The sequence below is a fragment of the Sorex araneus genome, chromosome 1, assembly GCF_027595985.1.
Source record: "Sorex araneus isolate mSorAra2 chromosome 1, mSorAra2.pri, whole genome shotgun sequence".
In the NCBI taxonomy this organism is placed as follows: Eukaryota; Metazoa; Chordata; class Mammalia; order Eulipotyphla; family Soricidae; genus Sorex; species Sorex araneus.
The window spans coordinates 349,961,672-349,977,483 of NC_073302.1; the positions used below are offsets into that span (position 1 = coordinate 349,961,672).

Below are 15,812 nucleotides of genomic sequence, written 5' to 3' on the forward strand. Positions count from 1 at the left end.
TGCATTTACATTTAAGGGTGTGATTTCTTCCTGTTGTACATATCCCTTGATGAATAGAAAATGACCTTCGCTGTCCCTTCTGATCTTTTTCAGCCTGAAATCTATGGTGTCAGATACTAGTATGGCCACCCCCGCTTTTTTGAGGGAGTTCTTTGCTTGCAGAACTGTTTTCCATCCTTTGATTTTGAGTCTGTGTTTGTTCTGACTATTCAGATGTGTTTCTTGTAGGCAGCAGAAAGTTGGGTTTAGTTTCTAAATCCATTTTGCCACTCTGTGCCTCTTGATTGGTGCATTTAGACCGTTAACATTAAGAGAAATTATTGTCATGGGATTTTGTGCCATCTTCCTTTAGAGTTTGTTGTTCTTGTAGGTTTTTTCCTTGTCTTATAGTATCCCTTTGAGTCCTTCTTTTAAATTTGGTCTTGAGTCTATGAAGTTCCTGAGCTGCTGCTTCTCCATGAAATAGTGTATGGTTTAAGTTTAACTGAGAGTTTAGCTGGGTAAAGTATTCTTGGTGAGGTGTTTATTTCATTAAGTTTTTTCACTATATCCCACCATTTTCTTCAGGCTTGAAGGTTTCTTCTGATAGGTCTGCTGTGAATCTAAGGGGTGCTCTTTTGTATATGATTTCCTCCTTTGATCTTGCTGCTTGCAGTATTGTGTCTCTATCCACGGCATCCATCATTCTGACTATCATATGCCTTTGGGATTTTTTATTTGCGTCCCTTTTAGCTGGCACCCTTCGGATTCCTTGGATCTGGATGCCCGCATTTTCTAGCTCTGGGAATTTCTTAGCAATGATGTCTTTGATTGTGTTTTTTTCATTGTGGTTATTACTTCCCTGTGGTTCTGGTACTCCAATGATTCTTATGTTGTTTCTCTTGAAGTCATCCCCTAGGACTCTAATTCACTCTAGAGCCATTTTGAGGTCTTTTGCCATTATTTGTTGTTGCCTATATGTTTTCTATAGCTTGTCCTTAAGCTCACTGATTCTGTCTTCGGCCGTAGTCATTCTACTATTGAGGGCTCCTACCAAGTTTTTTATTTCATCTACGGATTCTTTTAATTGTGTCACTTCTGTTCCTAGCTTTGAAATTTCTGCTCTAATTTCTTCCTGGATTATATTGGTGGACCGTTCCAATGCTGCATCCATATCCTCCCTTAATTTATTGGATGTTCATTCCATAGTTGCTTTGAATTCGTCAACCATCTTCACGATTTCCTCTCTGAATTCTTTATCTGAGAGGAGATTATATTTCTGGGAAGTCACTGCTGAGGTTCCTGAGATCCTCCCTTCCATCTCTCCTGGTGGTGGGGATTTTCGCTGTTTCTTCATGTTGTTATGGGCTTTACTATCAGGTGCTCTCCTTAGCTTCAGAGGGGCCTCAACAGAAGACGTGGGGCTATGATATTTTTACAAAGGACTTTATGTACGGCTTGATGTGTTCACTGACAGTTTTTGTGAAATAGGATAGGCTAGGCTAGTTGACTATTAACATATAGTGACTAAGATGATCAGGGTATTCTTCAGAGGAATAGATTGCGTCGATTATGGCCAAAGCACATTGCATGGAATGGGAGAAATAACTTCGGCCAGCCGAGTGAGCGGCCACAGCTACAGGAGGCCATGCCCCCTTTTGAGGCCATGCCCCCTCACGTTTGGACACGACCCTAACAACCTGAGCAAGAGGAGGAGGGGGTTAGGGCAGGCAGCGAGGCGGGTCTGGGGGCTTCAGAGCCCCAGACCCGGGCGAGGGGGGTGGCGATCGGAGAGCTCCTTGACACCTATTTCTATTTTTTTATTCAATAAACAGTAGGTACTCCCAGGAGGTTGACTCCATGGCTTGGAGACTGACCTCACATTCTGGGGAAAGGGCAACTCAGAGAAGGGATCACCAACTATAATGTAGTCGAAGGCCATGCGGGGGAAGGGAGTTGCGGGCTGAATGAGGGCTAGAGACTGAGCACAGTGGCCACTCAACACCTTTATTGCAAACCTCAACAGCTAATTAGAGAGAGAGAACAGAAGGGGATGCCCTGCCACAGTGGCAGGGTGGGGTGGGGGGAGATGGGATTGGAGAGGGTGGGAGGGATGCTGGGTTTACTGGTGGTGGAGAATGGGCACTGGTGAAGGGATGGGTTCCCGAACTTTGTACGAGGGAAACATAAGCACAGAAGTGTATAAATCTGTAACTGTACCCTCACGGTGATTCACTAATTAAAAATAAATAAATTAAAAAAATAAATAAACACTAGGTACTAATTATCTCCTCCCTGAACTTCTATATACTTCTTTAGCAAGTCCAAATGGTAATTTCAATATTGGGTTTACCAAATTGACCTACCTGCAGTAACTACAGAAATTTATTCAAAGTACAATACACAAGCAAAGTACAATACAAAGTTTAAATACACAAGCATTTACTAACTCCCATCGTGCAGGAAAAATGCAAAGTTTCTTTGCTTGGTACATGATTCCCCAAAAGATTCCTCTGTCTTAGATCCATTTCTTTCATTTCCAAACCCATATTTTAAACCAGAGCTCTTTAACATTTCTACACCCTCAGACAGGCACCAGACCATAAACCGGTGGTTGAAAACCACTAATTTGTTGTTGTTAGGTCACAGCCAGCAGTGCTCAGGGCTTGCTACTGGCTCTGCACTCAAGGTTCACTGCTGATAGGTCTCAGAGGACCATATGTGGTGTCAAAGATCAAACCCAGAGGGGTCACATGCTAGGTAAGTGTCTTGCTGAATTCTCTCTCTCAGGCTCCTGAAAACACTGACTTGAACTTTAGCAACAACTAGTCAAAATTTTCTCTACACAAGACATGTAGCTTCTTATCTCACCTCATTAGCTTTGCTATCATCTGTGCCTGGAGTCAATGTCCTCATTCTCTTCTCATCTAACCTACCTTTACTGATCCTGTGCTTTCAGCACAGGCATTACTTTATTCTAGACTACTCCCCCTTCCCTCCCACATCCTTGCTCCAAATGGGAATTCCTGTTCAAGTCTGCAAGAAATGATCAAAGGAGCAATAAGCCAGTAATGAGCCTGTTTGGCTTTCTGAGTATTATAATTTTCTAGGCTCTTTCACTGAACAAATTTTAAAAATCAGGAGCAACACATGGAAGCAATTAAATCTTTAAAGTGTACCCTTTGTTCCCAAGGTCCTGTTAATGACCATTGGGAACCACTTATTTGCAATGTGCTCAATTACTTAGATCATTAAATGACTTTTTAGTGATCAGATGGAGCTTCACCTGCTTAATAGCAAATATTGCTATGGCAGAGTTCCCGCCATGGTCTACCCCTCCACAAAGACTGAGTTAAGATTGAGCTCTAGGGCAGAGGGAGGGAAATTCTACATTACTTTCTAATTGTTCATATAGCCACTTATTTCCAGATAAACATGTTTCATTTGTTTCCAATTATTTTTAAAGGAATGGATTAGTGGGCTATAATAGAATATACAATAAGGGAAGGGAAGGGAAGGGAAGGGAAGGGAAGGGAAGGGAAGGGAAGGGAAGGGAAGGGAAGGGAAGGGAAGGGAAGGGAAGGGAAGGGAAGGGAAGGGAAGGGGAGGGAAGGGAGGGGGAGGGAAGGGAGGGGGAGGGAAGGGAAGGGAAGGGAAGGGAAGGGAAGGGAAGGGAAGGGAAGGGGAGGGAAGGGAGGGAAGGGAAGGGAAGGGAAGGGAAGGGAAGGGAAGGGAAGGGAAGGGAAGGGAAGGGAAGGGAACGGAAGGGAAGGGAAGGGAAGGGGAGGGAAGGGAGGGGGAGGGAAGGGAAGGGAAGGGAAGGGAAGGGAAGGGAAGGGAAGGGAAGGGAAGGGAAGGGAAGGGAAGGGAAGGGAAGGGAAGGGAAGGGAAGGGAAGGGAAGGGAAGGGAAGGGAAGGCAGGGGAGGGGAGGGGAGAGGAGGGGAGGGGAGAGGAGGGGAGGGGAAAGGGAAGGGGAAGGGGAAGGGGAAGGGGAGGGAAGGGAAGGCAGGGGAGGGGAGGGGAGAGGAGGGGAGGGGAAAGGGAAGGGGAAGGGGAAGGGGAGGAGAAGGGGAAGGGGAAGGGGAGGAGAAGGGGAAGGGGAAGGGGAGGAGAAGGGGAGGAGAAGGGGAAGGGGAGGGAGGGATTAAATAAGGGATAAAGGAGAGAGGGAGAGAAGGGAAGGAGAGAGGCAGGAAGAAAGAAAACAGTGTGATGAAGACCAGTGCACTGACACTCAGGGGTCTTGGTCACCAGCCTGGTTTTGGTTTTTGGTTTTGCTTTTTGCGGGGGTTCACACCGGGCAATGTTCAGGGGTTACTCCTGGCTCTGCACTCAGGAATCACTCCTGGCAGTGCTCGGGGGACCATATTAGATGCTGGGAATCTAATCCAGGTCAGCTGCATGCAAGGCAAACATCCTACCCGCTGTGCTATCGCTTTAGCCCCACCAGCCTGGCTTTGTCTCTAACTTGCTATGAAATCTTAGGAGGATATTTTGCCCTCATTTAGTTCTATGAATTGGATGAGTTAATCTGATACTTTTTGTGAGATTAATTAATCTGTAGATAGTTATAATCTTTATAATCTTGCCAAGGATACAGTGGCGGGCTAACTATATTCCTCAACAGCATGTTCAGTGTTGTTCAAAAGTCTAGACTAAAGGTAGTAATTAGGCTTTAAATACTGAAGCCAATACAAGTTATATAAGATAACAACATGGGGGAAAGTTAGGTGAGGGATATATGAAACATCTCTTCTGTTTTTGCAGCATCTCATAATTTTCTTTAATTCAAGGTGATCTTTCTGAAGCACAATGACCATGCATTTTAAAGTATACTCTGAATCCTTTTACCTTGTTCAGATGCTGGATTCCCTCCCATTCTTACAATAATAAAATTCTATCCAAATGACACAGTGATTTTAAGTTTTTGCTCTTCTTTAACAAAAATACCACAATAAAACAAGTAACTGCAAATTATATCAACAGGAAACTTTTTAAGTGTGACTGTTGTGACTTGAATCCCTTTCTCTCAGTGCTGTTGATGCTGCAGTCAGGATAGATAGCAATATCATCCCCTCTGTACCTTGATCCTTGCCTCCATTACTTCCCATCTGCTTCTTCTTGCTAGGCACTCTTGATTTCTTTCCCTCTCTCCCCTTCCTTCCTATAAATTTTTGGGTCAATGGTGATTGAGTTTTCCCCCCTTTAATACCCTTCATTTCCTCATCCAGGTATTCTATATGCCACAGGCTAAAACTAAATGACACCTAACTGAGTGGAAGAAAATATTAGTCCTCAATACATCAGACAAATGTGTTTGCTATCCAAGTATCTGTGAAACACTCACAAAATTCAACAACAAAAGAATCCAAAACCCCTACCAAATTACAGAAAGAAGAATTGAAGAAGAACATCTCTGAACAAAGCAGACAAATCGCCAAAAGGCACATGAAAAAGTATTTAATGCCATTTATTATTAGGGTAATCCAAATAAAAACAATAAGATATCTCACTCCAGTGAGAATGGGCACATATCAAAAACAAACAAACAAATAAACCAAACACCAGGAATAATCAGTGTTGGAGGAGATGTGGAGAAAAAATCTCATCCTCTGCTGGGGGGACTGTTGTTTAACCCTCGTGTTCAACACTATGGAGATCTATAAGTAAAGTCAGAACTGAACTGCCATATGAGCCAGTAATTTCGCTTTGGGGTACTTAGCCCCTGGATACAAAAACATTCATTCAAAAGAACATATGGTCACCATTATACATTGCAGCACTGAGTTCATTAGCTAAGATACTGAATCAACTTAGGTGTAAAATGATAAATGATTAGATTACAAAGATGTGGTATTTATACACAATGGAATACTATGCAACTACAAATAATGATGGAATCACGAAACTCTGCAACTTGGATGAAATAGAGATTATCACGTTAAGTGAAGTAAGTCAGAAGGTGCATTAGAATGATAACAATATCTAAAATTACAAAGTCGAAAATTAAAAGAACTCTACTATGTCTTAATTTAGTTAATGACTATCTGATAAATCAGGAAGAAAAAAAACCAACGAGAACTGTTTCTACTCTACCAAAGTTGCAAACTTGGCAGAGATAGAAATTAACCACGTATGTGTTTCTTTTAGACTCTTTCACAGGACTGGTCAACATTTTGACTGATATCATCTGGAGATTCACGGGAGACTTCATGGCACCTGACTTGGTTTGCCGAGTAGTTCGCTACTTGCAGGTATGTTGTGCCTGCCAAATTTGATAAGGCAAACTAACACACACAAAATTAGCTCTTGCATCTTGCATACCTATGCAACAAAGGACTCCTTCCTAGTTGAAACAGGAAATATTTGTAAGATTTGTAAATACAAATTAAAAATGTTAATTTAATATTGACTCAAACTCATATTGCTTACATGTCAGTACCTAAGATCAAAATTTCTGGAGTTTTATAGATGTATAATGATTTTGGTTTTTAAAAATGATAGCTGCTACATGTTATCTGTTAACAAGAATTTTTAGAATGATTGTATCTATGTTCTTAAGTAAGATAATGATTTTTATTTATTCCTCATTTTCAGATTCAGTTAGGAATTATTTATTTTCAGATATAAATAAAGAACGGTTATGATTAGTCTTCTTTTGTTTTCTAATCATAACCTTGAAAGTTTGATGGAAGTAAAACAACCCACATTACGATTTGTATTTTGTCAGCAATAAATTTTTAAAAAATCCATTTCTTCCTGAAGATTCTTTTGCTTCCTTGTAGATAATTGATTTTAATTGCTAACTGTGTGAATAGTTAAGAAACAAGTTATGCAAATAATTAATTCTTAAAACAATAAACATTCTCTCATAATTTCTACTTGTCAAGAATCCAGTAAAAATGCAGTCTGAAAGATATAGGTAAGGTCTGAGAGTAAGGTTTAGCCAGATGTTGCCTTGATCTACAGTCATAGGAATATTTGACTGGATCTAAAAATTTTATTTTTAAGGTGGCTCACTTACATAGTTGACAAATTGGTGCTGACTTTTGACAAAATATTTATTCTCCACATGAGCTTCTGTATATGTATTCTTTACAGTCCTCACAACACAGCAACCAACTTTCCCATGAATAAGCAAATAGAACCAAGTAGAAGTGATCATATATTTACAAACTAGTCTCATATGTCATACACCATCACCTTCACATTATTCTCCTGATGACATAATTCAACTCAAATTAGAAAGGGGGAAAGAAACAACAACAACAAAAATAAGAATAAAAACACAAGATAAGGATCTTGGAGGCTCGATACCACACTTTCCTTCATATTTTTCCACAAACACTATACTTTTTAGTAATATAAAACAAATTGTAAATTTTTTTTTACCACTGTTAACTTAAAGATGCCAGTAACATTTACTAGCAGTATTCATAATGAATATTGAGAAAATACTATATATATATAAAATAAATTTAGGTTACAGCAAAAATGTCAAAATAAAAATCTGATCATTTTCTTCACCACAAAGACAATAAACCTGGTTAAAATAGTCGGAATCCAATTTTTAATCATTCTGGAAACTTACCAAAGTTTTTCAATAGCCCAGAGAACATTTATTCAATAAAATTGGCTAAGTTTCAATAAGAAAAATTATATTAGTGCAGATCTGAGTAGAAGTCGTAAATAATCTCTCTCCATTGCTTTTCTGGAAGATGTGATAGATCCATCGGGATGTCGGAGGGCAGTCATCTTGGTCTTGTAGTTGGCGAAAGACAGGCGAGCGTTGCGAATACCTTTCCAGCTTCTGTTGCACTGGCCAACACTGCTGCTCTTCTCTCTTTGAGATCTTCCTTTATCGCATATCTGCACAGCTTTGTGAGCTCGGACATTAGCTTTTGGTTGCCTGAGGCTCACGCCAAACCACGTTGACGAATGAGTTCGAGAGTTTCCAAAGACAGGCATCTGTTTGTGGCTTTCTCACTCTCGGCATTCTTTGCACAGACATGGAGGTGCTGAATCAGTCAATCATATTCCTCATCGATGTTGTCAAGGACGGCATCTTCCCACGTTGCTGAAATAGTGCCAAAGAGCTCCCAGTTGGTGGTCATTCTGGGAGTTATCTTCTTAGACTTAAATTTTGCAGACTTTTCTCCCTGCTCTGTGAAGTAGAATTTTGCACAAAGTAGATGGTGGTCCAATCCCGTTTTGAATTTTGGGACAACAGCGACATTGGTCAGGCAAAACCTTTGATTGAATATGATGTGGTCAGTTTCATTGTGGAACTGTCCCCCGGGAGACTCCTATGTCCAGTGTTTAGATTCGACCTTCTGGAACTGTGAGTTACCATGGATGGTCTTGGTCGACATAATGAATTCAGACAGTCTCTCACCCTGATCGTTCCATTCTAGGCCATGTGTCCCAATGTGGAGTTCTTCGGGAGACCTTCTCGGACCTATCTTGGCATTAAAATCACCAACAGTGATCTTGTAGAAGGTGTGGTCTGCTTTATAGAACTTCTCCAGTTCTATGTAAAACCTCTCAATTTCTTCATCGTAGTTGGAAGTTGGTGCATAGATGATGAAGATAGAAACTGCAGGCAGTGATCCACATGTATTCAAGCGTTATCATCTAATTTGGGTTGTTAGGCATTCGAATGAATCGATGCTCATGGCCAAGTTCGTGTTGACAAGAACAACAATGCCACCAACGCCTCTGTTGTCACATGTTCTGAGGAACAATTCTTCTCCAGTGTCAAAAATGGTGTGATGTGATTGATGTCTCCTCATTTCAGTCAGACCAATGATGATGTACTTGATCTTCTGCGATTGCACCATCAGATCCTCTATGGATGCTTCTGATGCCAGTGTACGTGCATTAAAAGTATAGACAATCAAAACCCTCGCCAAAATGGGGTTTGGAGGAACTTTCCTTAAGATAGTCAAAGCCATCTATCACAAGCCTACGGCAAGCATTATCCTCAACGGGGAAAAACTAAGGGCCTTTCCTCTGAGATCAGGCACACGACAAGGATGCCCACTCTCACCACTCCTCTTCAATATAGTACTGGAAGTACTTGCGATAGCTATTAGACAAGAAAAAGAGATTAAGGGCATCCAGATAGGAAAGGAAGAAATCAAACTCTCACTATTTGCAGACGACATGATACTATATCTAGAGAAGCCTAAAACCTCTACTAAGAAACTCTTAGAAACAATAGACTTATACAGTAAAGTTGCAGGCTACAAAATCAATACCCAAAAATCCATGGCCTTCATATATGCAAACAATGAGGCAGAGGAAAGGGACATGAAAAAAGCAATCCCTTTCACAATCGTGCCCCAGAAAATCAAGTACCTCGGAATCAGCTTAACCAAGGAAGTAAAAGACCTTTACAAAGAAAACTACAAAACGCTACTCCATGAAATCAAAGAGGACATGAGGAAATGGAAACATATACCCTGCTCGTGGATAGGGAGAATCAATGTTGTCAAAATGGCAATACTCCCTAAAGCATTATACAGATTCAATGCGATCCCTATAAGTATACCCATGACATTCTTCAAAGAAATGGATCAAGCAATCCTAAATTTCATATGGAATAACAAACGTCCAAGGATAGCTAAAACAATTCTTGGGAAAAAGATGATGGGAGGCATCACCCTCCCCAACCTCAATCTTTACTACAAAGCAGTAACAATTAAAACAGCATGGTACTGGAACAAAGGCAGAGCCGTAGACCAATGGAACAGGGTGGAATATCCCTACACACAACCCCAAATGTATGATCATCTAATCTTTGATAAGGGAGCAAGAGATGTGAAGTGGAGCAAAGAAAGCCTCTTTAACAAATGGTGCTGGCACAACTGGACAACCACATGCAAAAAAATGGGTTTAGACCTTGACCTGACACCATGCACAAAAGTCAGATCAAAATGGATTAAAGACCTCAACATTAGACCACAAACCATAAGGTACATTGAAGACAAGGTCGGCGAAACCCTCCACGATATTGAAGATAAAGGTATCTTCAAAGGTGACACGGAACTAAGCAATCTAGTAAAAACAGAGATCAACAAATGGGACTACATTAAACTAAAAAGCTTCTGCACCGCAAGAGATACAGTGACCAGAATACAAAGACTATCCACAGAATGGGAAAGGATATTTACACAATACCCATCAGATAAGGGGTTGATATCAATGGTATATAAAGCACTGGTTGAACTCTACAAGAAGAAAACATCCAACCCCATCAAAAAATGGGGCGAAGAAATGAACAGAAACTTTACCAAGGAAGAAATACGAATGGCCAAAAGGCACATGAAAAAGTGCTCTGCATCACTAATCATCAGAGAGATGCAGATCAAAACAACCATGAGATACCACCTCACACCACAGAGATTAGCACACATCCAAAAGAACAAAAGCAACCGCTGTTGGAGAGGATGTGGGGAGAAAGGGACCCTTCTTCACTGCTGGTGGGAATGCCGACTGGTTCAGCCCTTCTGGAAAACAATTTGGACGATTCTCAAAAAATTAGATATTGAATTCCCATTTGACCCAGCAATACCACTGCTGGGAATATATCCCAGAGAGGCAAAAAAGTACAATCGAAAAAACATCTGCACATGTATTTTCATTGCAGCACTGTTTACAATAGCCAGAATCTGGAAAAAACCCGAATGCCCCAAAACGGATGACTGGTTGAGGAAACTTTGGTACATCTATACAATGGAATACTATGCAGCTGTTAGAAAAAAGGAAGTCAAGAATTTTGTAGTTAAGTGGATGGGCATGAAAAGTTTCATGCTGAGTGAAATGAGTCAGAAAGAGAGAGACAGACATAGAAAGACTGCACTCATCTATGGTATATAGAATATCAGAGTGGGAGACTAATACCCAAGAACTGTAGAAATAAGTACCAGGAGGTTGACCCCATGGCTTCGAGGCTGGCCTCACGGTCCGGGGAAAGGGCAACTCAGAGAAGCGATCACCAACTACATTGTAGTCGAAGGCCATGTGGGGGAAGGGAGTTGCGGGCTGAATGAGGGCTAGAGACTGAGCACAGCGGCCACTCAACACCTTTATTGCAAACCACAACAGCTAATTAGAGAGAGAGAACATAAGGGAATGCCCTGCCACAGTGGCAGGGTGGGTTGGGGGGGAGATGGGATTGGGGAGGGTGGGAGGGACGCTGGGTTTACGGGTGGTGGAGAATGGGCACTGGTGAAGGAATGGGTTTCCGAACTTTGTATGAGGGAAGTATAAGCACAAAAGTGTATAAATCTGTAACTGTACCCTCACGGTGATTCTCTAATTAAAAATAAATAAATTATTAAAAAAAAAGTATAGACAATCATTTTAGTCTTTCTTCGTTTTGGCAGTCTAGTTAGTCCCCGAGATTTTTTCAGCCTCTCTTTGCTCATCTTTCTTAACGCTGCCATATTGGGGGCTATTTCGGTGACAGGTGAACAAGACCAATTGTTGTTTCTATTGCTGGCATATCGAATACGCTACGGGTAGCTTGCCAGGCTCTGCCGTGTGGACAGGACACTCTTGGTAGCTTGCCGGACTCTTCAAGAGGGACAAAGGCTTTTAGGGCGGCCTCCAATCACCCTTAGAGTTATTACTATGGTTCACACCAAATTTAAACCTATCAAATATGGTGCAGAAATAATGGGCATTAAGTGTGTTATGGTGTGTTGCGTGGCCGCAAAGTGGCCGCGTGGCCCAAACAGCGGCCTGGAGCGTGGCAGTGGCTGGGTAGTGGATGTAGTGGGGGCCAACCAGTGAGGTATTTATCTGGCTTGGTTAGGGTGGGGTGTCTAGGTTTGACCCCTCCCTCAGATGCTGGAGATTGGAGGAAGCAGACAGAGGATCTTGTTTCCAGGTCTCATTGAACCTAGAGTTCAAGGTTGCAAAGTTCTGCACACCTGGTTTTCCGGGCCTTCACTTGTGCGTAAGGTTCAGCCCAAGTGTCCAGAGAGTGACCTGGAGCGTGGCAGACACTCGGGCCTTGTCTTTGACAGCCATGTCCATGTGCCCACGTACCCAATTCCGCAGGATAGATATTTCGTTCCCAACGTTCTCCCTTCTGAAATCCAACATGCCATTTTATTGGTAAAGACATGTACAGCACCTGGTCCAGACAAGGTCAGACCCGAACAACTGAAGAATCTGCCGCCAGTACTTGACTCTTCACACGCTACCTGTCTGAATGCAAGGTTCCATCTCAGTGGAAAAGCAGTAGGACCGTTCTGTTGTACAAGAAGGGAAACATCCACGACATCGACAACTATCACCCAATCTGCTTGCTGTCTGTCATCTACAAATTGTTCACTGTGTCATCCTGAATAGAATAGGCAGAACACTAGACGAAGGACAAACATGCCAGCAAGCCGGGTTCCAAAGGGATTCAGCATGATAGACCATATCCACACAGTGACCAAACTCACTGAAGTTTTGCAAGAGTTCAAGATGCCACTCTGTCTAATGTTCATCGACTTAAAGAAAGCCTTCGATTCTGTTGAGACTGAGGTGGTCATTGAAACCCTGACCAAACAGGGTATTCAAACTCAGTGTATCAAAATCCTCCGCATTGTAGATTCATGACCAGGATCTCAGCATTCTACACGGAAGTGATCATTGATATAAAGAGAGGGGTGCGGCAGAGTGATACCATTTCACCGAAACTCTTCAGTGCCACTCTCGAGAACATCATGAGATGACTGGAAAGGGAAGGAATGGGAGTGAAGATAGACAGTTGGCAATTACACCACCTCTGCTTCGCTGATGACATCGTTCTCATAACCCCAAACATTAGCCAAGCGGCACAAATGCTGGCCGACTTCGACCACGGGTGTGGAATGGTTGGATCGAAGCTGAATCTCAACAAGATGATGTTCATGAAAAACAAACTGGTTCCTGAAGCTCCATTTGCTCCCAATGGAACGAACATCTCCAAATGCAGCAGCTATGTGTACCTGGGTTGAGAAATCAACATGAGGAATGACTTGGTGCCAGAACTATGCAGGAGGAAGAGAACAGTGTGGAATGCCTTCAAGAGCATCGAAGAAGTGGTTAAGAGAATGAAGAACCTCCGACTCTAGGCACATCTTTTCGATTCTACTGTTCTTCCTGCACTAACATATGCCTCAGAGACCTAGGCCCTATGCAAATAGGATGAGAACACTATTAGGGTATCCCAAAGAGGAATCGAAAGAGCTATGCTATGAGTATCACATCTCACTCAAGTGAGAGAAGGAATCCAGAGTTCTGACCTCCATCGACGGTCAAGAATCAGGGACGCTGTCTCGTTTGCCAAGGCATCAAAATCAGATGGGCCGGTGATGTAATGCAATTTAGAGACAACTGTTGGACTAGAGCTGTTACCAACTGGATTCCACGGACGTCAGAAAACCTCGTGGCTGTCCACCACTAGATGGTCAGATTTCTTCATCAAATCCCTGAATGAACAATTTGAGGCTCTTCATGTGCCTGGAGCAAGCAGATATCATTGGGCTGCACTAGCACGCGACAGGGACAAATGGAGACGTTACTGGCGCCTGCTCGAGCAAATTGAAGATCAAAGGGATGACAAGTGATACAAGTGATATTAGTGCAATTATAGTTCAATATTCCATCTCCATCTCTGTGGTAACTTTGAAAGTTGACAGCTTGCCATCAAAGTGAAAACAAAGTCTGACCATCCACTATAAAAAGCAGACAAGAGATGTCACTCTTATAAGGATCTGCCCCAGGTGGCTATAACAATTTGCCTCTCTGATGAGTCTCGAGGAAACCCCACTTAGAAGTGATCTACATTTCACAGCATTTGGAACTTAGCCACTAAAAGAAGCATTCCACTTGGAAGAATTTTTCAAAACAGTTACAGAGAATTGATAAATTTCACAGATACCAGAGGTATTGAATAATAGATGGTAGGATAATATAACAGAATCTTAAAACATAAATTTGTTAATTATATCTTACTGAAGTTTTGAAAATATCTGATAGACCTTTTAAAACTGAGAAATTGTACTACATCCTTAGGAATTCACACCTGGCTCAGGAACAGAAAAGCCCATACACTGTCACCCAAAAATGATATGAGGCTTACTACAGCAGAAATTGAAGCAATTCAAAAGTTTGATTTATAGTATGAGTACTATGCCTCAATATTTCCATGAACCACTCTTCAATGATTAGGACTTATATAGGTTTTATTTAGGTAAATGGCATTAAAGTAAATCTGTTTCATTTGAGAGTTTAGTGACCATAGAGGACAACACAGTTTACAAAATTTGTTCAGAAAACTCACTATACAAACAACTATAAATGTGTACACATTCAAGAGAGGGGTACACATATAATTACTGGAATTATTTGTTTTTAACAACAAAAAGAAATAAAATCATAGGACACACAAGTAAATAAGAAAATATGGTCCTTTTGAAGGGAGGAAATTCTATAGAAATTGTTTCTAATATAGCCAAGACATAGGATGTACTTTGACAGACTCTGAAAACAATTCAATTCCCATTAGACCCAGCAATACCACTTCTGGGAATATATCCAAGAGATGCAAAAAATATATAGTAGAAATGACATCTTCACTTGTATGATGTTCATTGCAGCACTGTTTACAATAGCCAGAGTCTGGAAAAAAAACAAACAGATTTGGAGTGCCTGAGAACAGATGACTAGTTAAAGAAACTTTGGTACATCTACACAAGGAACACTATGCAGCTGTTAGAAAAGATGAAGTCATTAAATTTGCGTATAAGTGGGTCAACATGGAGAGTATCATGCTAAGTGAAATGAGTCAGAAAGAGGGGTCATAGAAGGACTGCACTTATTTGTGGAATATAAAGTAACAGAATGGGAGACTAATACCCAAGGATAGTAGAGATAAGGGCCAGGAAGATTTCTCCATGGCTTGGAAGCCGGCCTCACAAGCTGGGGGAAAAGGCAGCTCAGATAGAGAAGGAACCTCCAGGTAAAGGATGCTTGGAGGGCTCACTCAGGATGGGAGATGCGGGCTGAAAGTAGACTATAAACTGAGCATAATGGCCACTTAATATACCTGTATTGCAAACCACAACACCCAAAAGGAGAGAGAAAGTAAATCGGAATGTGCCTGGCACAGAGGGGAAGGGGGGGAGGGAGAATGGGATGGGGGTGGTGGGAGGAATACTGGGAACATTGGTGGTGGAGAATGGGCACTGGTGGAGGGATAGGTACTCAGACATTGTAAGACTGAAACATAAGCACAAAAGTTTGTAAGTTTGTAACTATACCTCATGGTGATTCACTAAAATTTTTTTTAAAAAAATTAAAAAGAAAAGTTTGGTCCATTGAACCAGGCAAATTTGATTCTGAATTTTGACTGCCTTATGAATAAATTTTGCACTATTGTGATTATCATTTATATGTCTTTATTAATTTTCTCAACAGAAACAGAACTACAAACACATTCTATGTGGTGTTTTATGTAAAGAACAAACTCCTTAAATTTTTCTGAGTGCATGTTTAGTATAAGATCTCTGATATTAGACTTGATTCTGTTATAAATAGTCCATCATAGTTTAATTGGTAGTGCTTATTTTCCTTACTAAAGTGTACAAAAACACTTTGTTTTAATTTGATGAATTGGATTAAACAGAGTTTATATACCTCAAAGATACATATATTCAAGACCTAATGGAAAATATGAGCAAAATAAAGGTAATTTCTCATCAAATAGAGAATAACAACAATGTCATAGAAAACAGACATAAACAAATGGAATTGAAAACAACAATAACTAAAGTACAAATTTCACTAG

At 41.2% G+C, this 15,812-nt stretch overlaps 1 protein-coding gene across 2 annotated transcripts in view; it reads left to right on the forward strand.

The window, feature by feature from the left end:
* NPSR1 (neuropeptide S receptor 1) overlaps positions 1-15,812 on the forward strand; it is a 267,077-nt gene that overhangs the window by 161,965 nt on the left and 89,300 nt on the right. The window contains exon 3 of one of the 2 annotated variants that reach the window (XM_004606883.2): positions 6,131-6,234. The exons of the other annotated variant lie outside the window; for it this stretch is intronic. Within the exon in view, the coding sequence (XP_004606940.2) occupies positions 6,131-6,234 (104 nt within the window). The remainder of the gene's footprint in view (positions 1-6,130; positions 6,235-15,812) is intronic. 2 annotated transcript variants of the gene reach the window in all.